Here is a 24,567-nt window from a genome sequence, read left to right on the forward strand (position 1 = left end):
AATAATGAACACAGCAAAATGTATCAATTATTTGGAGGCAGAAGATGGATAAGACCAAGCCACTTTCTCTGACAAATGGAAGCTCAAGATCTACAAGATGAAGTGTTTACACTTCAATTACTCTCTACAGCAGAGAAGTCAGTAGAATGATGATGGCTCAGATATCTTAACAGGAAACCTGCATTCAAACTCAGAAACACCAGTTTCCAAAGGATTGTACAGTATCTACTGCAAGAGAACAGCAGTCATAATCTTCTGTTTAAGGTCATTTCTATGTCACATTGTCACTGCAGTTTAGCTCCAAAACCAGGAAACCATCTCCATAAGCAATGCTGAAAATTCAACCATCAGCATCCAGTCAGAGCCTGAGGGAGAGGATTTCTGTGACTATTTACCAAAGACTAACATCACAAAAAATCTAGCCTAGCGGTACAGTCTGAAACAAATAAGATATCCACATCAAAGCGCTCATGATTACTATTGAAAGCAATGACACCCAAGCAAGACTTCATAGTGTGTCACAAAAAAAGAAAAGCAATGGTGATTTCCCCCTTAAAAGTTTAAGAACACAGCCACCTCCCCCAGCCACTCCAGACCAAGACACCTCCTGCACAGCCACTGGAGTCTTCTGCAGACCAGTATCACTCAGTACAGTTCTGGCTGGGTGTTGGAGCCCAGCACAGTGCCCAAGGACATCATCTCCACCCAGGCAGGGAAATGCAGTTGCCACCTTCCTGTTTCCTTTCCTAGCAGAAAAGCAAAGCATTTGTCTGAGATACATGCACACTGGCACTGTCTGTCTTCAGCAGCACCCACAGACAGGAACTGCCCATCTGGATAGTCTGGTCTAGAAATAGTAAGAAATCTGTATTTCAAGTAAAATAAATTCTTGTTCCAACAATTAATCTATGATTATCAATTAAACAGTATAAGGAAGAAATGGTAAAGTAACTGAACCAAACATTTCTCTGTTTCACGGTAAGTTGAATAATAGTAAAGATAAAGGTGGGAAAGAAACAAGAAAATTCAGTATTTTGCTTTTAAGCAGGAAAGGCAACCTGGAGATAAGCTACAGAGACTTATACCACCACCAAATCAGTATCCTTTACTGAATACTGAAAATAACAGGCTGAGTAGTAACTTCCAGTTTCCAGGGTTATCTTTCTGTAGTAACCTCTCTGTTACGTATCCCATAATACATTTGTAAAAGGAGGAAAACTGGCAACATCAAGCTACCAGGTTCATCATTCTCCTAAGCTTATTAAAATAATGATGCTGGGAAGCAACCCCCCCCCCCCCCGCCCCAAGCTCTGACACTCTTTATCAACAAATCCATCAGTGATGTTCTGTCTTCCACTCCCCCTCGAAATAGAAAAATATTTTTTCCTCTGACAGTCTCAGACCCAATCAGACAAAGAATTACCTTTCAGCTGTACTCAGATCTCATTTCCCCACTTGACAACAACAGAGCTAGTGAATTATCAAAGCACAACTTATTTCTGAAAAGAATTAGAAGACTTCAACAAGACTTTTGACACCATCTCCAATAATATCCTCATAAGCAAGCTAACAAGGTGTGGGATAGAGAAATGGCCAGTGAGCTGGACTGAGAACTGGCTTACTAGCAGAGATGAGAGAGTTGTGATCAGATGTGGCAGAGTCCTTTGGAGGCCTGCAACAAGAAGTGTTTCCCAGGGGTTAGTACTGGGTCTCAGTTACAAGCATTTCCTAGGAGTCAGTACTGGTTCTGGTCTCCTTCAATATCTTCATCAATGACCTGGATGATGGGATAGAATGCACCCTCAACTAGTTTGCTGATGATATAAAGCTGGAAGGAGTGGCTGACAACGAAAAGGCTCTGCTGCCAGTCAGCAACACCTGGGGCAGCTCGGACAGTTAGGCAAAGAGGAATGTGATGGAGGAATAACTGCATGCATTCAATACAGGCTGGGGGCTGATCAGCTGGAAGGGATCTCTGCAGAGAAGAACCTGGGTGTCCTAGTGAACAGCAGTGCAATGAGCCAGCAGTGTGTGCTGGCCAGCAGGTTGAGGGAGGTGATCCTGCCACACTGTTCTATCCTAGTAAGGCCACATTGGAGTAGTGTGTCCAGATCTGGACTTCCCACCTCAAGAAAGACAGGGAACTTCTACAGAGAGTTCAGCAGAGGGCCACAAAGATGCTTATGGCCCTGGAGCATCTCCTGTATGGAGAAAGGATGAGAGACATGAGACTTCAGCTTAGACAAGCGACCTAAAACGTTAGGTCATTTCTGAGGCTTCTTCTTGACCTGGATATGCAAAGTTGAAATGAGCAGCAGGGTTCATCATTTTTACATTTCATATTTCAGCCTATGGACCCATCCCATGGGCCTCAGGCTGGGGAGGGCCCAAGACAAATGGCATCCCAGAGCAGCGTGAGGAATCTGTCCCTGGTTAGTAAGCTTTGAGAAGGCTCGGCCAAGGTATGAGTGTTGACTATAGCTACCTACTGGGAGCGCAGAAGATGAAACCCGACTTTTCTCACAGGTGCCAAATAGTGGGCACTCTCCTCACCACTCCTCTCTTTTGAGATCAGGGCAGAAGAGATGCCACTTCTCAAGTTCCAGGGGTAGGGATGAGGAATAAGAAAGAACAGAATAAATAAAAAGCAACCCTCAAAACTCAACATGATTACATCTCTCATGGCTTTCTGTAAGGTGTCAGTATGTTTTGCCCCTCTCTGCTACTTGCTGGCACCAGGACGGCTTCACAGTAGGCAGCCGCAGGCTGGTTGAGAACCCTTCCCTGGCCTACTTGGTACATTCTTTCAACCACCACACAGCAAGAGCCATAGGCCTCAATTCCCAACTGCCATGTTTTGGTCACTATGGGACACTCAGAATCCTATTGCCATGGCCATCCCTATAAACACAGGAACCCCACGTCCAGAACCCCAGTTGCTGAGCCACAGCAACCAGTGGTACCTGATCTCTGCAGGAAGTATACAAGAAGCTTTTCCTTGGACTACTGAGGATGGGTCAGCCACCTTTCAAGAAGAGGTGGCTGATGGAAAGGGATGATGACATCGAGTCCATGGAAGTGGACCCATCTGACAGTGACAGACAGCCCAGGGGGAGGATCCACCTGGGGAGGACAACCTGATGGAAGTGTATCTCCCTCCATCAGAGCAGACCAGTCACCATACTATCAGTGTCAGGCTGGTAAGGAAGAGATCATGCCCCAAACACTGTTGCAGGGGCACCAGGATCTGCCCACCTCCATCCAAATGGCTACCTCAATGTTGGCACTGATCCTCCTGTCCTGTTAGTTTACCATTAGAGGGGAGAGCCACAGCTGAGGGCCATCCTGCAGGCTCACATGGAGCCTTATGTCCTGGCAATTCTTTTGACAGACAAGGCTCCTGCAAGTACTTTCTTCCTGTGCCATTCCCTCATTCCTCTCCAGGGGAGGAGGAGGGATGAAACAAGTGACAGAGGTACTGCAGAGAAGCAGACTTCAGTTTGGACAACAAGTGCCAAACTTCAGCAGGAAGATCCAGTCAAGATGTTTCATTTGCACATTTTTTTCCAAGACTGGACAATCAACAGTTTACAATAACAATACAAAATAACAATAATATAAAAACCAGAACACAAAATAAACAACTTTTCTTTTATAAAAGCAATAATTGTCTCTCCTTTTTTTGCAATTTTACAATCTGCATGTAGATTCCCACATCCCCTCATCTCCCTTTACACAAAAATGTACCCTGGAGCAGGGCACACTGACCTCATTTCCAGCTTGAGGAATAACCACAGAACTGCACAGCCCATGCACGGCCCCTTGCCCTGCCTCATCACCATCCAGTATGTCAGAGGACATTTTACATAAAGCCAAAAGTTTGGCTTACGAACTGTCATCCTGGAAAGGAGCTCTGCAGAGAAGGATCTCAGTGTCCTTGTAGGGAACAAGTTGGCTATGAGCCAGCCCCATGGCAAGGAAGGCCAATGGTATCCTGGGGAGCATTAAAAACAGCATGGCCAGTAGGTAGAGGGAGGTGATCCTCCTCCTCTGATCTGCCCTGGTGAGGCCACATCTGGAGTACTGTGCTCAGTTCTGGGCTCTCCAGTTCAAGACAGGGAACGTCTACAGAAAGTCCAGCAGAGGGCCACAGAGATGTTTAAAGGCCTGGAGTATCTTCCATGTGAAAACAGCTGACAGACATGGGAGCATTTAGCAGCCTGGAGAAGACTGAGATATCTTATCAATGCTTATAATTATCTAATGGGCAGGAGCAAAGTGGATGGTGCCAGACTCTTTTCAGTGGTGCTCAGTGACAGGACAAGGGTCACTGGGCACAAACAGAACACAGGAAGTTCCATATATACATGAGGAAAGGCTTTTTTACTTTGAAGGTGACACAGCACTGGAACAAGCTGTCCAGAGTGACTGTGGAGTCCTCTTTGGAGACATTCAAAACCTGCCTGGAGGTTTTCCTGTGCAATCTAATGTAGGGAATCTGCTTTTTCAGGGAAGTTGGGTTTAACGATCTACAGAGATCATTTCCAAACCCTATGATTCTGTGATTGTATGAATCAGGGCCTGTACAGAATTGTGTGTGAAGGAATTAAAACTGTGTCATACGGATACTTATAGTCTACTCTTCAATATTAGAAGTTACTCCAAAATAAAAAGCCAAAACCCTGTTTCAGAATAGAATCTTAATTGTTTCATGTGAGTGGAGATGTAATGTCTATCACTCTGACATGCAGATCTTCCCACTGGAGAACTGCAGCAATACTGGTATCCAGAAATACTGATTACATGTTCAGGATGGGCTACACCATTTCATTTTTTCATTATAATTTTGCTCTAAAAACAACTACAGTGCAGTTTTCTTTTATGAAAAAAAAAATCATCACATGAAGAAAGAACATTCAATCTCTGTTCAGGAAATGCTTTTAACAACTCCAAACAGTATATCAACCTACAGCTTCCAATTTTGGATTCAAGAATCACATAAGCAACAAACTTCTTCATTGAGTAGACAGAGTCTTGAATCATAACAACTTCCAACAAATATCAAAACTTACCTGATGTATCTCAGCCAAAGAAAAGAAAAAAAAAGCAGAAAAGAAAAATAGGGAAACAAATCATTACTCTACTGCCCAGAACCACTCCTCCTACAAAGGTTCGATCCATGCAATACATTACTACCCTAATGCCACCCTATGTCTCCTGACAGTCAGCGCTGGACCATGTCAATCTTCTAGGTTCCCTCTGGGATCCGCAGACAGAGCCATACCATCCTGCAGAGCGATCTTTTTTCTCTTATTAACGATTTAATGAATATAAAAGCCTTATCTAGAATGTGACTTTTCAAATTAAAATAAAAATATGAGTTCATCTGTAACAGCACATAACTTTAAAAAAAAAAAGTGGCACACTGATCTTTCTTTACTGATTGTTTTTTTTTGAAGAGCAATGCGTGAAAACCTAAGCTCCTCAAATGATCTAATGATTTTCATCATCATACTGATTGACTGTGTTTTCCCATGACAAAGAATAAAACTATTATCAGAAAGCTAGTGTACTCTTAAAGCAAAGCTGCATTCCAGGAACTTGCAAACACTGTATTTGGCATTCCAAGAAGCATTAGGCTTAGAAAAAAAAGAAAAAATGAACAAACAATATAGTTTAAAATAAGTGACTTGTAATCAAAGCAGGAAGAAATTTCACAAATGCTCTCATCAAAGTTATTCATGATCCTCCAGAATTTGAATCAGTAACATGCATCCTCCCACATTTTTACCAGTCATAGTGTCATTACTTAGAATAATGTTCCTGGACTCCAACTAACTCTAATGTTTGCTTTGGATAAGAAATCCAGCATCAGGATTTTAAAATGTCAGAGAAATCCTGCTGTTAGAGGAAAGAACAATAGTGTTTCAAAGCCAGTTATTGCTATCATGCTTTCAAAATAAGGAACATTTCCTGTTTAGTAAAGAATAATAAGTTAAGGAAGTGGCACATATTCTGTCTACACTGCTTGAAAGCATGACTTGAAATGGCAGCTCATATGGATCTTATTTCATACCATCTCTGTTAAAATACATCTTTGCTCTAATCTGGAGCTTCAAATTCCTAAAACATATTACTCTGTCTTCCTTTTATAGAATTATAGAATCACAGAATTGCACAGGTTGGAAAAGACCTGAAAGATCATGAAGTCCTCATTTTCACATTCAGACAGCAGCAACGCAATAACTACATAGTTAGACTGACACAGAAGCTCCCCTGGATATTTCACTCTATTTCGCTCAATGGAAAGATAACAGCTTTTTCCAGATTTTGTGCAGTTAGTAACAACAGCATGTGCTACTTCAAAACAGAGAAGGCGTATTTCAAACAGCTATCACACATAACAGTCGCGTTTGCATCAAAACCAGGAATTACACATGCGAATATGTACTAAAGTACACTGCAGCCTGCAATGGACAATGTCATATTTATGTACCTTTAAATACACTAAAACTGATTTTTTCCAAAGTTAACTAATCTGAATCATGCCATCTGAATTTTAATCCAGCACCTCTGTTCCTTCTACAAGCATTGCTGTATTTAATGCATAGACTTCAAAATTGCTTATTGGGTCTCACATCAAAGTATAATTAAAAGAAAAGCTCAATACTGTAAAAAAAGTCTCGCTCTGAACCCAACAGATTTTATCAGACTGCCTAACACTTTGGAATGCTTCACAGGAGATTAGGGCAGGATCAAAATTTGTGCTTGAATCAATTTAGCTGAGATTCCCAAATGAGGAGTTGCATTCTTTTACTAACCCTTCCTCTCCAGGAGCATGACTCTGAAGTGGCAATATTAAACACAGAAAAAGAACATGACAGTGTGACAAGGCAATTCACTATAACACTGTATCTACCTTTCTGAGACCAGCCCAAGATTCAGGCAAGCAATTTCCCTCTACTGAACAACAGCAAATAGTAGATATAAAAGACAGCAAAAAACAGCCATGTAAAAATAGCTCAGATGTACGCTGATACTCTTTCTCACAGACTCAAAGATTAATAAAAACCCAGCATCTTTAATTTCAAGATGTTTCATAAACTATCATTCACTATGCAGTGATTTTCCTCTCCCCCCTTAAAATTATTTACCTAGCATCCAAAATATTCATTTGCAGTAATTCCTTGATGGTATACAGATTCCAAAGTGACCTGAAACTGCTGGAATAGTACACAAAAGCTTGAAGATTATGTTAAGATGAAAGGTAAAAAAAACTATGCGAGTTGTCTCTCACATACTAAAACTGCACATAAAAGCTGCCAAAAGACTTAAAACATTGGGAGGAAAGGAGAAGAAAAGATACTTGCTATTTCTCACATTTTGCAATGGTATCTTGCAAACATGTTGATTCAGGACCATAACATCTCAAGTTTTCACAGAGTGAGGAACTAGAGGCATGGAAATGGGAAAATGGCAGTATGTCCTGCAGCATGGCAGGTACAACCCAGCTGCAAATGCATAAAACAGATTAAAATGCATGGGCAACCATTAGTTCCAACAATGATCATTTATTTTACGCTATTGTCTACCACACACACATCCACATGCAATGAAAACATTTCAAGGCCAACTTAAGATTCTCAGTGTCTGATCTTCTTCAAAAATTTAGCAATTTTAAGGTTCTGAACTGCAAGACACAAAGAGATAAGGCATATGACCAGTAACCTGAATCTGTGTCTGTGAGTGCTCCTCAATACAACCATAACACAAGCACGTTATCTTTGGATCATGTGGATAAAGAGTTGCCTGTATCTCCTTTCACATTCTAACACGCATGAATTTTCCAGCTGTCTCATTTCTAGCAAAGCACTTATTTGTACAAGGTACATATTCCATTGGTCATCATTAGAGTAAAAGATGATGCATGTTTTAACCTAAAGTTGACCACTCCTGAGGCAAGCAGATCATTCAGTCTGCCTTGAAGCCTGAGCAGCACTGTTGAAATGAGGCATTTCAATAGGCATTGTTGAAACAGGATCTCAGTGTGAAGGTGTCTTTTCCTTAATACCATACAACGATTAATGAAGCAAAAGAGATTAACCCTTTCAAGAGGAATATGACCCTGTAGAGCAGGACCTCACAGACTTATCCTTATCAAACCATTACACAATATTTCTCTGTTGTGCCAGATGAAACAGCACTGAGATTCAGTGCACCCTAAGTGCTTCCAAGTAACTACCACTGGCTACTATGAAGAGCCAGGATTAAAGAAAAATGGGCATAACATATTAAGGCCACATCTTGGTTTTGTTTTCAGAAAACAAACAGACTCAAGTTAGCATTCTAGAAGAGAGATGTAAATCAGAAGCTTAATACTGCCGTAAAAGCAAACGCATCTGGGAAATAAACTTACTAACAGTCTTCTGTTGCCAGTTTGGAACAGTAACTCCACCATCCAAACTACAGACTTCAATTCCCATCAGTCCCACAAAATGGAAAGCATTTCTATATTAAAAGCAACAACATGCAATCAAAAAAATCTGATATAAAACTATGAATGTACAAAAGAATAGTGCTGCTGAAGAAAACTACACTGTCTGGAGATAAAAGGATTGTGCACCCAGCATAGACACCCCTCTTTTGGTATTTGACCAGGAAAGATTGGTAACTGCTCTAATGATCTACCTCTAAAGACAGTAATAAAATGATAACTGCTCTTGATAGACAGAGCAGTTAAAAGCAGTATTATAGCTTACCCAAAGTTCTTTTTCCAGATAGCTTCTGTTAAGACCAAAGTATCAGATGTTCTTACTTCCAGCTTCCCTTACACACTGATATTTGAAGGCAGAAAGTAGACAAGTAATAGATGCTTATGTGAATTCTTCTCTTTGTAAAACTGTTGCTAACACTCCTTGGAAAAGTACTGCTCCCATTTTGCATCAGCTGAGAGGAATGAACTGATCACTACTGGCACTTGTATCCTGGCTCAGACAACACTTTCTTCTGCGGCACAAGAGTGACTCACCATAGCACATAACATATCTCTGTGTGACTAACAGGATTTAGGCCTCCTGGGAGAAGTACAAAGTACTGTTCCGAACACAGCCTGCACCCATACGGTTTCTGACTGTCATCAACAGCCTCTATGATCAGACTATAAAACTGCCTGCTGTAAACTCAACATTATAGCCCAGCATGAACTCCTGAACAGGAAAGCTTCATTCCTGAAAAAGCCGTATCTTCAAAAAGTAATATCTATTGGAAATACAGCACTGACCACATATATGCAAATATACCAAGATGTGGCCCAGATGTGAAAAATCTATGCATGAATATTCCCATTTGGAAGAAAACCCAGAGTACAAGAAAGAAAGGAAGTGACAGAACACTCCACTTTATCCCTGCTTCCCAACAATCAAAAAGACAGTACCATCAGATATGTATCAAAGTGTACCTGCACTGCAGAACACACAAATCCACTGAGATCATTTCTACTGATACTAAATGGAAGGACTTGTAAAAGCAGGAGACAAAGAAGAAAACATCCGGTGGCTCTGCAGCTTAAGAAAAAACTGCACATACCTGCAACAAATTGTGTGACTATGGTAATCAGTTTTATCTGAAAATTACCAGTATCCTATCAAAAGATAAAAATTTATATCAGAGGTAATACATTACCGAGTTTTTCTTGTTAATATATTTGCATTATTGAATTTACCTCTGTTGCTTCTTTTTTCTCTCCTGATTTGGAAGAAGTTCCACTTGCCTTCTTGTCGCCCTGCTGTAAGTAAAGAAAAGAGATGTGTAAATATTAAGATCTTGAATTATAGCTTCCATGCTGATAAAGTCTCAAATATCTTAATGCATGTATGATGCACCTCTCACTCTCCACAATACAAAAGAATAGAACAGTATATTTCCCTTCTCACTAATGGACAGACTTTACAAATCACAGGATGACTTGGATTGGAAGGGATCTTAAAGATCAAATGGTTCCAACACTTCTGCTCTGGGCAGAGTTGCTACCCACTAGATCAGGATGCCCAGGTCCCCATCCAATGTGGTTTTGAATGCCTGTAAAAATGGGTGTTCTCTGAACAGCCTGGGCCAGCGCCTCACCAAAAATTCTCTCCTACTAGCTAATCTATATCTCCCCTCTTCTACTTTAAAACCTTTTCCCTTTATCCTGTCATTATCACATCACGTAAAAAGTCTGTCTTCTTGCTGTTTATAAGCTCCCTTTAAGCACAGGGATGCCACAGTGACATCTCCCCAGAGCCTTCTGTACTCCAGCCCTCTGATGATCTTCGTGGCCTTCTCTGAATCTGTTCCAACAGCTCAAAAAATTTCTGCTGAGGCCCCAAAGTCTGGATGCATCAATGCAAATGTGGCCTCATGAGGGCAGAGCAGAGGAAGATAATCACCTCCTCTGCCCTGTTGCCCACTCCTCTTTTAATGCAGCCCATTATACTGTTGGCCTTCCAAGCTTCAAATGCACACTGCTGGATCATGTCCAGTTCTTTGTCTATCAGAAATCCCAAGACCTCAGCAGGGCTGCTCTCAAGGAGTTCTCCCAGTCTGTATGGGATTGCCTCAAGCCATGTGCAACACCTTACACTTGGTGTTGTTGAACCTCATCAGGTTCATGTAGAATCACTTTTCAAGATTGTCCCTTTGGATGTCATTCCCTCCTTCTATTCTATCAACTCAGCTTGGTATCACCAACAAACTTGCTGAGGGTATACTCAGTCCCACTAAGTTCTTGAAAAAGATGTTGAAAATGACCAGTGCTAACACTGACCCATAGGGGACACCATTCATGACCTGACTCCGTTGTCCTGCGGGATGACTTCAACAGATTTCAGTCAGAAAGTAATGATTTCAACAGCACTACATTTAACACTCTTGTTGTGAGAAGTTCTGTAAGATATTCATATTATCACTTAGTCTTGATTAGAATGGCACTCTGGTACTCGCTTTGGTAATGCTGTCAGTTCCACAGATTCTTATAGAAACTGAACAGCTCTAACAGATCAACACTACATGTCCAACCATGACCACACACTCCAACACCTAAATTTTCTTCATAACCATTCAAATGCTCATGATGTCCAGTCCTCCTTATGTGGAAGAAATCTGTTATTATGACCTCCAGAATTTTGCCATTTATACAAAACTTAAACTCTGTCATGGTCCAAGCACAGGCACACATCAAAAAATACAGTTCCTCTTCAAACCTCCTGTGTTATTCCATCCAAGACATTAAACTTCCTTCCACTTAACCTAATGTGTCATTAGTCCTACTTGTTCTCCATCTGCGGCAACATACAGAATATTCTGCAAGTGCACTGTATTCAGCATAGGCTTTATTTTGCATCTCTGATAACAGAGAGTGTGGTCCCTCAAAAAAATCTTTTCCATCAGCACACCGTTTAATCTTAAAAAAAAAATAAAATAAAATGCTAAAAGCAAGTAATTTTCCCCATGAATAAAAAAAGCAACATAATAAAGCCATTATCTACTATCTCAGCTAGTATCCCAGGCAACTCAGACATCAGAGAATGAGGATTCAAAACTATTTGGTGTTGCTCAGTAAAAAGAGGGGCTGAGTTTAGAACCATCCATTCTTTTCTGTTTTGAAGACTGAGCAGCAGGAGAAATTTGCTAAACCACTCAAGTAATGAGTTCCTACAGCAATTTTTTTGCATGGCTATAACTAGAAACTAATAAGCCATGTATCACTAGACTACCTTCAGCTGGAATGTAGCTCAAGCACAGCAACAGACAGGCTGGGGACACAATAGTTGAGTGAACAAGTAGAACAAAAATTAAAAATTAAAAAAAAGACATGTCTCTTTTCCATTACCACTGTGGTAGTACCGGACAAATATTTCACAGGTTGTTTTAAACAACTTCTAATAATTAAAGATTTTAAAATCAGTAGGGGCATCACTAAGGCATTTTAAATGTTTTAGAATTTGGAAATACTGTTCTCATATTCCAATTTTGACTTTTCAGTAGAAAACTAAATCAGATAGTCTGTCTTTTCAGGTAAGATTTATATCAATTGATTCAATGCCCCACAATATCACTTCCAGTAAGGACATAATTAACCCAGTTATCTGTAGTTTTTATTACTACTGCAAACACACACCGTATGCATACCAGTAGAAGCAACATCAATAGATCTGCTTTCACTGACAAATGGTGATTCCAGCACAGCTAAAAGGTTCAGGACCTGTGGCTGCTGTTCAGCAAAATTATTTTATGTAGACTGGGCTCTGATCCTACATCGACACTCTCATTATCTGGATCACAGCTTCCTATTCATACAATATCTCAAAGTGGAAGAGACCCACAAGGGTCAAGTCCTACTCTTGGCTTCACAAAAAACCATCCAAACCCAAACCTTGCACCTGAGAGCAGTGTCCAAACATTCACTGAACTCCAGCACTGGGGCCGTGCCCCCCGCCCTGTGCATGCTGTTCCATGCCCACCGCCCTGTGGCGCAGACCCTTTCCCTGACCCCCAGCTGCCCTCCCGTGACGCAGCTCCATGCCGTTCCCCCGGGCCCTGTGGCTGTCACACAGAGCAGAGCTCAGCGCTGCCCTCCGCTCCCTGTCAGGAGCTGCAGCCGCCATGAGGGCTGCCCTCAGCTCCTCTGCTCTGCACTGAGCACACCCAGGGACCTCAGCCGCTCCTCACACACCTTGCCATCTTTGTTGCAGCACAATTCTCGAAAAGCTGAGTGCTACCCTGAATCTAGCTACATCTCTTACTGTTATCAACACAGACAACTTATGGACAATTGCAAATGCATACCGCATAGAATGAAAGGCTTTATTGGCTTCCCAAGTGAATATTAATTATCATAATGGAAGTGGGTTAACAAAGCAAGCACATCTTCCTGTATATTGCATGTACGTTGTCCATCTCGTTGGTTTGCTCTCTCAGGTTTGGGCAGTAACACCAACTAAGTCCAGAATGATTCTCTTTTTCCTTTGCAAGTCACAGAAAGCAGGAACCCTACACAGATCCTACTGTGTACACAAGACTTCTGTCGGTGCCAAACCAGGCACTAGCTTTCTTCCCTATCTCCACATCTTCTTTCCTTCCAAGAAAACCCAAGCCAGACAGCATCATAACATCAAGAGAGCTCCCAGTCCCAGGACTGTGTCCCAGCAGTTGGCTAAAATGAAGAGCATCCCAACTGAAGTGTCAAGGTTCTTCTTCCACTCCTCGACCAGGCTCAGATTACTGTCATGTACAGTAATCTGAGGTTCCCAGAGAGAGCCTGGGAATTAGAGGGAAAGGCAGGACAAGTGGGCTGGCAGCATTCTCTCAACCGTCCCTCAAGGAGACCAACTGCACAACCCTGAACCACCCTGGGGAGACCAAGTACTCCAGCTCTGCCACACCTAAACTCAAGTCAGGCAGGGGTTAGGCACCTGAAGCCTTCCCACCACCCACAGAAAGCTGTGTCAAACAGCATCTACAATAATGAGACTCCAATTTAAAATTCAGATAACACTTGCAACAAGCATGTAAGTCCCCACCAAAGTGATTTTTATCCAGTCACTTGGAGTCGCATACTGCGTACACATTAAGCACTGATGCTCTCTGGCCTCAAATAATAAAACAGTCTACAAAGGCATTATGTCACAAAGTCTGCCACCCTGAGGAGGTAAACTAGGAAAGCACAACTTTCTAATACACCTTCTACAAAGATCACACTGGTTCCATGAAAAGCTTATGTTTAAGATATGAGAGGGGATCCTATTTTAAATATGACCTCCATCAGCTCCCTTTTGCTCACCTAAGCTTTCCTGGGATGGTATGCATGCCTTGTTCTTTCATGTCCCCACGTGGGTGAGACAGGCTGCTTTTGCTTTGGGCATTCTACCCTTTTTTCTTGCTCACTTTTCTTACAATGTCAAAGAAATGTATGTATGTGGTAACAACATACAAATACTGATGGCAGAAGCAGCTCCAACTCTGTCACAAAAAGAGCCAGCATACACTTTTAGTGAGTTAAACTTAAAATGTAACTTATTTGCAACACTTTCCTATAGCTGTTGGAAAAATAAATTGGCTCCAAATATGTTTCACTAAGGACAAAACAAGCGAAACCACTCATAATGACAACATCTGAGAAAAGAAAAAAAAAGAAAAAACAACAAAGAAGTATCATCAACAACAAAGTTTATCCTGAGATCTTCATCTTGTTCTGCATGCAAAAAAAATCTTGACACACTACTGCCTCAGCACATTTACCTTCAAATTCAAACGCTGTGCAAAATACTAATAACAGAATGTAAAACTGCATCCCCAGCTTACAGTGGTAAAAATCAGACCTCAACTAAAGGTCCTGCTCCAAGACCTAAACCTCAGGAGTTCCATTAGCACCAGTAAGCCCTCAATTCAAAGACAATGCACTGCACCTCAGAGGTCAGCAATGACATTCAGTAACTGGGTAAGATGGGAACTCTGCCTGCAACACTCTCAGTTGGAGTCAACTAACTCTGCTTTGCTGCTGCTGCTGAAAACAATCATTCTATGCTGACAGGAATCTGACCATCACTTTTCAGTTGAAACTGGGAAAAAGACAGAGATCTTTGATGCTGCTCAAAGAACTGCCAGATGAAAGATGCATCAATTAAGTGTACAGGAAGCATAGGTGAAAGCCAGATTCTTCATACAGCCCTTTGCACATAATGCAAAGGGCTGTAAGATCATTATGCTTTCCACACATCTCCTAGGAAAAAAAAAAAAAAACAAACAACAAACAACCAAACCAACACCTAACAGAACAACCATCGAATCTCTCTTGTCTGTTCCTCTCTCTTCCTTCTCTCCTGCTGCACTCCCTCGTTTACTAGACCACAAAGCCCTCCAGGAAGAAACTACCCCACTAAGTGACAGGTGCTCATATGGACGGGGAGGACATTGGTCTCACACAAAGGCCAGTGAAGATGCACTGGTGCCAGTAACTACACAGACTGCTTTCAGAGCTCGAGAGATGTGGTTTCCCTCTGTGAATGTGGGCAATGAGGTGGCCCTTGTACCTTTTTCAACCTGGATTCAGTGATCCAGGACTACAGAGCCATCATCACTTAGTGCATCAGTTCTCAAACTTTCCTATTTCTGATTCTGTGTTATCATCATCATGCTGTGTCACTGACTTATTATAACAAGTAACACTCAGAAACATCACCAATCCATTACCCAAGCTACTCTGAGCAATGGAAAAGTGCTATTAGAAATTAGGGGGATCCCATTTACCTCAACCATTATTCAGGAAATATATTAAATCGATGTTTTCTCTGAAAGACACAGAATCACACAGAATGGCCAGGATTGGAAGGGACCTCAAGGATCATGAATCTCCAACCCCCCTGCCACATGCAGGGCCAACAACCTCCTCATTTAATGCTACACCAGGCTGCCCAGGGCCCCTCCAATCTGGCCTTGAACACCTCCAGGGATGGGGCATCCACAACCTCTCTGGGCAGCCTGTTCCAGTACCTCACCACTCTCTCTGTAAAGAACTCCCCCTGACATCCAACCTAAATCTCCCCTCCCTCAACTTAAAACCATTTCCCCTCATCCTGCTGTTATCTATCCTTTCAAAGAGTTGATTCCACTCCCCTCTGTAGGCTCCCTGACACCTTTCATTGCATATAGTTTCTCTAAAACTTTAACAGAGGGCAGGCTCCTTCTCAACACTCCTCTGAAAGACCAACTGCTTCCTGCTATGACTAATAATTCAGACAACTTGTAAGCAATTACAGGCCCTGTCAGACTAATGAGCACTGACCAAGCTGAGCTGAACCGCAGAGAGCCACGAGGGCTGAGGTTTGCTCAGAGACTGTTCAGCAAGACAAAATTATTCCTGGCAGCTCCATGACCTACCTGCAGCTAAGCACAGGTTTCCAAAAAAAGACACACTGCAGGATTTTTACCCAAAGCAGAAACAAACCCACGCAAGCTCTGCCTTATGCTGCAAATCACTTAACTGCTGAGTTTTGATCGAGTGGCACAGTTTAGTCGCTTCGAGAGCTCGCATTATTCAGCGCACCACAAAAACAGCCGTCAGCACGAACGAGCCCACGTTCCAGCACTGCTTAGACAAAGTTCATGGCAGAATTTCGGAACTACATCCAGTAAACGCCAGGTTTTCACAGCACCTGACGCACAACAACACGAGCACGTGAACAGCGCCCATCTGCCGCCCGTCACTCCCTCCTCCCCGCTCATTCGTGCCACGGACGGGCGGCCCCGCTCACAGCCGCTGTGCAGAGCCCTCCGCAGGCCGCAGCAGCCCCCCCGCATTTACCATGGCATACCACCAGCGCGCGAAAGCCATGGCGCTGCTCGCTGCTCGTTGCTCCGCACGGCACGGCACGGCACGGCACACAGACGTACGGGCCGCGCCCTAGCAGCCACCTCCCTCCGGGGGCGGCACCCGCCGCGGGAGCGGCCACGGCCGCGCCCCAGCCGCCACCGAACTCCGCAGTAGGGCGGTGCCGGCGGGTCCGCGGACCGGGCGGGGGTTCGTGGTCGGTGGGGGGTGAATGGGGGGGTGTCGAGGTCCATCAGTGCGGTCGCCGTGCCCCCCGCCCGCCTCGCCCCGCGTTCGCGCCGCTCCCCGCCCACCTTACCGCGGCGGGGCCGGGGGGCCCCGAGCCCGGCTGGGACATGGCGCACGGTGCCGCTGCGGGCGGGGGGCGACCGGTTGCGGCGCGGAGCAGAGAGCGCTGCCGAGCCGCGCGCCCAGTCCCTCCTCTTCCTGCCGGGCCGGGCCGGGGGGGCCAGGGCAGGGCGTCCCAGCTCGCTCCTCCAACGCGGGAGCGGCTTGCGTTGTGTGGTTGTTGTTAAGGCTTGGGGGCGGGAGGGGGAAGTGTCGACACTTTCCAACTTTCAAGTGGAGTTACTGACAGTTTTACTGCTTTCTCCCCCCGTGAAAGGCCTTTTCTCGCATTCTCTTGGCAAGGCTTGTGGATTCCGACAGTCCAGAGCGTAAGGCTGCTCGTCCCGTGGCCTCAGCCTGGGACTGAGACGTGTCCCGCAGCACTGAGGCTCCGTCAGTGGCGCTCACTGCGTACTTGGTCAGAAAGCTTTCCCAGTACCCCAGCCCTCAGAGTCCTCACAGAACTGAGCTCCTGACTGACAACAGTACTGACAGCTGTTCCAAAATACGGCAGAGGTTGTCGCGGTCACACAAAGCTGTTGGAAGTTGAATCATGACTGAGTAACTGATCAAAATAGTTATTCTCTATAATAAGGGTAATAAGAGCAGCAGTGGTTTCTGGACACGTATGTGTGTGCTGAGGTCACAAACACCAACAGGAGGAACAAGAAGTTTTCAGGGAGTGCTCTCTCCCTTACCAGCCACACTCCCTGAAGCGTGAGGACAAAAGTCCGTCCCAGACACAGATCAAAGCCGGCCGCTGGGAAGCAGCCGCAGTCAGTGCTGTTGGATGGGCGGGCACATGCGAGGCCTCGGCATGGCTTCAGCCTCCAGGTGAGAAGCAGCGTGGGTAAGGCACATCCCCTGCCTGAGGCATTGCCTGCTCTTCCTGCACTCCATGCACTCATCAGTGGCCTTTGAAGTGATTCAATAGCAAGTATGGGTTTTGCTTTCCACTCTGTCTAAAATTTTAAGCACATGAGTTCACTGTGACGGGAAGAACAGCACGGAGTTTTTCAGCTGCAGGCAGAAGGCCTGTCTGACACAGCACTCCACGTAGGCAACTTTGTGTGCTTCACCCCTTCTATTGCTACATGCCTTGTGACAGCAACCAAAGCCGTCAGTGACTGAAATCCTGGAGTCACCCAGAAATGAGGCAGTAATACAGGAAAAGCTTCTTGCTGATCAGTGTCCTGCAGGGTGTTGAGGGTTCTGCTGATCCAGCACAAGGTCAATTTTAAGCTTTCTGTTGGGAAGTTAGGCATCAGACATGATGTTTGAAATGACCCTCAGAAATCCCATTCAGGTCTGCCATACATACCTACACAGAAGGACATATTCTGGAAGAATTCAACCTGCATCAGTCTGTGCATAACATGACAGCCCTGCCTAGCTCAGAGGGCGTGGTGGATGCCCTTCAGCATGGGATAGTTGCAGAAAGGAGCACGGAGCCTTAATCCAGATCTTGCAGCATCTGCATACACCTGCAGTGTTCTGGAGATTGATAAGGTTTCTAAGTCACGTTGTTGGTTTTTTTCTGTTGCATTTTCTAACAATTCCTTCATAGCATCTGCGTTTCTCTTGCAAGTGAGCAAACCCACAGATACATGCTGAAATTTTACATGGCTCTGGGAGGTCTGCCAAGGGCTGATCATGAACACAGAAGATGATGGGTAGTCCAAAAATTGCTTGTTCAGTGTATATCAGCTGGAGCAACAGCAGCAGCTGCAGGAACACATGTGCAGTGGAAGCAAGTATTTAAAATCACTGGCTTTATGTTTTAAACAGTCATTTAGATATGCACTTTGTGGGTACATTTATACTTAATCCAACATACTGGCAGACAAATTGGAATGCAGAATCACAGGTTCGTGTTTCTTTACCATACTCAAACTCCAAAGGTCTCCAGTTACTGTGATATGCCTGTGGATAAAAAGGTGCTGAAAGTTCTACCAAGATCTAACTAATTTTTTGCCACATATATATATATATTATTAACATAACTTCCGTAAGAGTAGTACTGCAAGTTCATGAGTCATAAATTAATAAAATTTAAAATTTCATGTATAATTGAATTTTCATCTGCAACAGTTTAAAAAAAGTACAGAAGTATAAAACAAGTCAAACAAGTTGTTTGCTTAGCCTCCCCCCTCTTCCTCTAGTTTACCAAGAGACTCATGTCAGTTTTCTTTCTGTTCTTTTCCTCTGAACTCCAGACATTGCCTTCTTATGGCCATTGCAGGACTTATTTTTTTTCATTGGGTGCCTGCAGTCCCCACCCTGCTTTAACACACCAGCACTAATGAAGACACACAAAGTATATTTAATTTCTTCTTCTACTACTTCTGTTCACAAAGCATTTGGTAAATGGAAATTGGAAAGTTTTTCAGTTACAGAAATTCTATTTGTTGGTAAGGGCAAATAGTCTGTTAACATTCTGGCAGTACAAAGCTGTGTTTCAAACCTTTATTATTAAAAAAGGAATATTTATTTCTGTATGCATTGATACCTGTATTTTTCTAAACATTGTAAACATGTTCTCTTTCGTCATATAAATTATATATCCTTTGTTTGCTTAGTGTGGATTGAAGACTTCCTGCTGGACTGCATCCTACTGCTAAATGGAAATCTGCTTTGCACAGACAGAAGTCTTGACCCTTACACCACCAAGACAAAACAGGTGTTTAATCTATAGCCTTCCTTTATTTCTATAGTTTTAAAAACCACAAAATATTGATCTGGGACTTAATTCAAAAAAATAAATTTGAAATTAAATAATTTTTGAAGCTGAATTTAATTGATATATACAGATAAATACAGATTTATTGAAGGTTTCTTTTCTCCACAGACAGTTTCTACTGGTGAGGCCCAACAGTGCTGTCAGTTTTGAGACATGGCAGAGATTTAAGGCAGCTAAGATAAGATTGCTGTATTCCTAAGATAGTTGTGACTGTTGGATGGAGAACAGTTTAGGAATGTGTGCTTCAAGTCATTTATTTGTTTCAGTATAAATACAGCTTTAGCAAATTACAGGCATTTCTCTGGACTGGATATAGATAAGAAGGGTACAAGGTTATTTGATATCCATAAAGTGAGATCCAAAAGGAAGTATAGTATGTTGAGGTGGGCGTTACCCTAATGAATGTCAAACATTGCAGCTATGTAGGAGCGGCTAACCTGCAGCTCATTTCTGTCTGCTGGTTTTATCTAAAAAGACCTTCCTGGGATGAAGTATATTCTCTTCAGTATAAAGTATATAACAATATATAAAGTATAAAACAAAATTACAGCAAAATTTATGTCTGACATTTCTGATCTTCTATAAACCTGGAGGAACTCTGCTCTATGCAGTATTGATACATAAGGAAATGACAATAACCTTTGTCTCAGATTCTCAAATAACAGCTTCATAACAAGCTAAATAAGCCTCTAGATAGCACTATGTGAGCTAGGATGAAGAAAATCTGTGCATTCAGAAATTTTAAAGTCTTCATACACTAGGTCTAAAAATCAGTATACAATCAGTAAAAAACATGCTAGTAGAGTGAAATACACACCAACTAAGCACAGTTTACAGTTTCAACAGGTAGAATTTAACAAACTCTTTCTGTTGTGTCAATTCCTTATGTTGCAAATGTAAAACCCATGTGAGAGATTTAAACTTTCATATACTTCCTGGACATGTGCTCCATGAAGATCAGTTTCCATTTGACACTGAAATAATGTTTTTCCCTTGAGAGTACAGGAATTCCATCCAGCACCACTCTATACCAGTCTCCAAAAATCATGGTTAGGCAATGGTCCCCTTAGTTAAGTTTTCATCAGTTTGGTTTCAATACTTACAGTTTTGGGAAAGGGTGGATGCTTTATTCTACAGGGGACAGATTACTGTCAGTTTTGTAATAAAAAATACCTCCAAATGAAATTCATTATGAGCTTATTAACATTTGCAGAGATTTAACAGAGGAAGGATTATGAAAAATAGCTGCAGGTTTCTGCACATCCTGTAAAACAAGCTCCAGTGTTGTTTGCATTGGTTTGCAAAGATGCAGTAAATCATAAATGTTGAGTGACTTCCCGTGGGCCATCCAAGGTTAATGAAGATGAGGTTTTAAGTGCCACCACATCACAGTGTCTTGTAACTCTTTTTTCTGTTTTGTTTTGTTTTCTTTTTCTCACCTTCCTGTGCACAGATCCGTACAGAATTAGAGCTCGAAAAGACCAAGGCAGATAAAAGTATATTCCAAAAGAAAAAAATAAATAAACAGCACTGGAATATTTTAAATAGTGTATTTATACAAAATATGTGTTTGTACCTGCACATATACCTAGTGTATTTATATATACATGCGTATACATATCTACCTCTCAGTGTTTTTGTACAATTCTATGATATAATGCATTAACCAATATTCTTGTGATTCCCAGGTAAAACAAAAGACCAATGACTAAACATTAAACAATATCCACTTACAGCAAAACAACACTGAAATAGTTAATTTAGACTGAATGCAATAAAATATTTATGCAATAAAATATTAACCTTGAGACAGAATTTCAACAGAAACCTTGAATCCAGAATCACTAGAACCAGGCAACAATCAGAAAAGGAAGAAAAATAGCTCCTCCATGTGCCTTTGCTCTGCCTTCATAAGGGACATCCACAACATGAGCCTTCAGTTTCGTGTGCCTTGAGCTACCATACTGCAAGCAGCTCAAAGTGGCCCGGGTTCTTTCAGCATGACAAAAGTTGGTCATTTTTGTGACTGACCCCAAGGGCCTTGCAGGAACAGTCTGATGCTGGTTAGAAAGCACAAAAGTGCCAACCCTACTAAATATCTTTTTTTTGTTTATTTGTTTTGCTTCCTGCAAGTATTTTGTAAATTCTTTGCTGTGTTGGCTGGAGATGATGCTCCTTCACATATATTTTCCACAGCTGCCTGTGAAATGAGATGTCAGAAATTATAAAAGTATTCTGCAGTATTTCCCTCTGCACTTGTGGCAGCTTATATAGAAACCTCAGGCAAACAAGAAATTTCTGTTGATAGAAAAGGAAATGTGCCCTGCTCATTCTCATGAGATGCAGCACACCTGTTCTTCCCGCAGGGATGCTGTGCTGCACCTGGGTGGCTGTGTGTCCCAATAGCCTTCGTCTATCCAGTTGCATTTCTGGTGAAGGAGGGGGCTTCTGCCTTTGCTGTTGCTAACTGAAGGTGGAGGAGGGGTGAGAGAGGTCACATAATGTTCTGGTAGAGGACAAAAATGTTGACCTTGACTTTTGTTTATGCACAGCACTTTCAGTCAAACCACATTTATGTTCCGATTACCAAGCTTAAAAGTAGTGTTATAGCAGCGATGAAGAAAAGTTATTATATACATTGTCCTCTTTAGTTTGCAGACTATGAGTAGTCTAAAGGTGTTTGTCATCTAAATGGACACTCTTTCATAATGGCATAATTATCTGTACAAACTGTATTTGCATGCAGCCACACATTCATGCATCCATACATATATACACATGCACATAAATAGTCTATCACGCTTTAGAGCAAGAAAAACAGCATTCACAACTACATTGCTGACCACAGTTGCTCTGTGTGCCTGAAAACAGGAATGTAAGCAGACAGAACCACCCCGAATGTAGCACCACGCTGCTGAGTCATCTACAGGCTGGATGGGGGCTGCTGGATGGTGTCACACATTTAACAGCCTTGTTGCTAGCTGGCTTGTCTTGTGTGAACTCAACTAGTTAACTACTGCCACTACTGGAAGTACGATCAACACATTACAGTCTGCATTAACATTAATAGCCATGTCTCCAAATAGAGGTCTACTTGCAGTGTGACATTCCTGAACCTATTACAGCCATCTGCCACTGTCCCACTACCGCCATGCTCTGATGTTTGCTCAGTGGTTTAAGTTCTTCATCATCAGAGACTGTACACTGTGCACGACTTAATCTCTCAGACTGATGACTTTTTTTAGGTTATTACTATATCGGGTGATCTTTAAGGTCCCTTCCAATCTAAGACATTCTGTGACTCCATGACAAAAGACAGATTCCAATGAAAACGGCAGACAGGAAGTCAAAGTAAGTACGGGCTATTAAGGACAAGTTTTATGGAAAGCTGCAATACTGTTTTGCAGGACATTGCTTCCTGTTTCAGAAATATGGAAAAAAGAAACTGGGATTGGTCTGAAGGGGAATATGCGTAACATGAAAAATATTTCACAATCATATGCTGTTTTGTCAGAAGTAAAAAAATAAAAAAAATAGTAAACTGAACTAATGGTGAACAGAACACGTGACGAGTGAGTAAGTAGCTGGGAACAGGACCACAGCACTCTGCAGCTTGGCCTGCCACTGAGCTCAGAGCATGGAAAAGAAGCCTTCACCTTTTGCTGCAACCCTAATGCTCATTTTGTTGTGCTTCACCCACTAAACACATCACTCCTGCCTGCACTGCTTGCAGCTATTTTCTTGCTGCAAAATAGCCCAACAGTATCAACCACTGATTCACCCAAGCGTCCAAGCATTACTATCATGGCATGAAGTACTGTACACACTGTCGTGGGGTAAGCTTCCTGCAGCAGTACCCTCCCAGCTCATGCTTTTCTGAAGACAAATACAGTGCTAATGGTACTGTTGCAAGGATAATTTTCTCAGCCAGCACTACTTCTGCCTGGGAGCACTTATCCTTTCTAAGCTGTGTGTTAGTTTAATGTTTGTCCAGCCGTGGACTGGAGTGGCCATGCATTGCAGTGAGACTGGCATGCTCAGGACCAGGCATCAGTACAGAAAGGCAGAGGACTTGGTTTGCCAAGAAACTACTCAGTAGTGCAATCCAGTGCAAGTTCGCACCAGGTGATATGCAAACCATTATAGAAGTAACAGTTTTGCGCACATCGGAAAACCTCAAACCCACATTTTCCACTCAGAAGAACGCACCACAAATTCAAGCCGTAGTAGCCCTGGCAACCAGGGCAATGCTGCTGCTCCCTGCAGGCAGTGTCTATTCAGAAAGCTGTGTGCAAATATCCAGGTGGGCACTGTATGCGCAGATGCCCCTGGACCCCCGCTGTGTGTAGTATAAGCTTTGCCTGCATGCACAAAGTGAGTGCAGCAGATGTGGTGAGTGGCACACGCACAGGATTTCTGATGTGAGATACGATACAAAGGAACTCATATTTTGAACTCATCACTGCTTTCACAGGTATCCCCAAATATTGCAAAACACAGCCACTTCAAGTAGCTACAGGGTAAGAGAGCTGCAAAATCTGAGCCAAAGTACTGTGCTTGAGGAAGTGCGTTTGTTTGGTGTGGCTTTGCATGAGACAACACCTAAAACAGCTGCACTGTGCCCAGGCTTGTTCTTCTGAATGTCACTTGGCTGCCCCAGCTACCTCCCTCACAGGAGGTCCATGCCTGTACCTTTTCCACAGCCCAGGGAGCACAGGTTACATCCCAATTTCCAGACCAAGCAGCAGAGGAATCTCTTTGCCTGGGAGCTGGGCAGAACTGCATGATTGTGTTGGGAAGTAAATAGTTCCTTCAGCCCTCTGCACGATGGCAGGGGAAGATGCCTGCTGTTGGCTTTATGCCTCTGGTGTGATTCAGCATCTGAAGGCACCAGATGACAAACATGCTCTGCTCTGTTCCCAGGAAGGCTGTGGGCCAATGACAGAGCAGCTCAGAGGTGGAGTAACAAAGAACAAACCTGAGATTATTAGATGTGGCAGAAACAACAGCCTCATGTGAGAAAATAGATGGTCCCTTCCATAAGACCCTGCAAATAGTCAAAATTTTTGCACTTAAATAAAAACAAGTAGTGTATGAACAGAAGTGCACAACTCCTAATCCAGGCTCTGAGGGA

General features: G+C 42.9%; 1 protein-coding gene across 9 annotated transcripts in view; it reads right to left on the bottom strand.

The window, feature by feature from the left end:
- Window positions 1-16,824, bottom strand: part of CAST (calpastatin) — a 63,499-nt gene extending 46,675 nt beyond the window's left edge. For 5 of the 9 annotated variants that reach the window (XM_090132491.1, XM_090132488.1, XM_031605299.2 and 2 more), the window contains exons 1-2: window positions 16,665-16,824; window positions 9,722-9,784 (exon numbers count right to left, since the gene is read on the bottom strand). In XM_090132491.1, coding sequence (XP_089988617.1) covers window positions 9,722-9,784; window positions 16,665-16,703 — 102 coding nt within the window. In that variant the 5' untranslated portion in view covers window positions 16,704-16,824. Of the gene's footprint in view, window positions 1-8,759; window positions 8,960-9,721; window positions 9,785-16,339; window positions 16,467-16,664 lie in introns of those variants that run through there. The other 4 variants (XM_090132492.1, XM_090132489.1, XM_031605302.2 and 1 more) reach the window with 3 other exon arrangements.
- Window positions 16,825-24,567: the final 7,743 nt, after the last annotated feature.

This window comes from Phasianus colchicus, chromosome Z (assembly GCF_987193195.1).
Source record: "Phasianus colchicus chromosome Z, bPhaCol1.hap1.1, whole genome shotgun sequence".
Lineage (NCBI taxonomy): Eukaryota > Metazoa > Chordata > Aves > Galliformes > Phasianidae > Phasianus > Phasianus colchicus.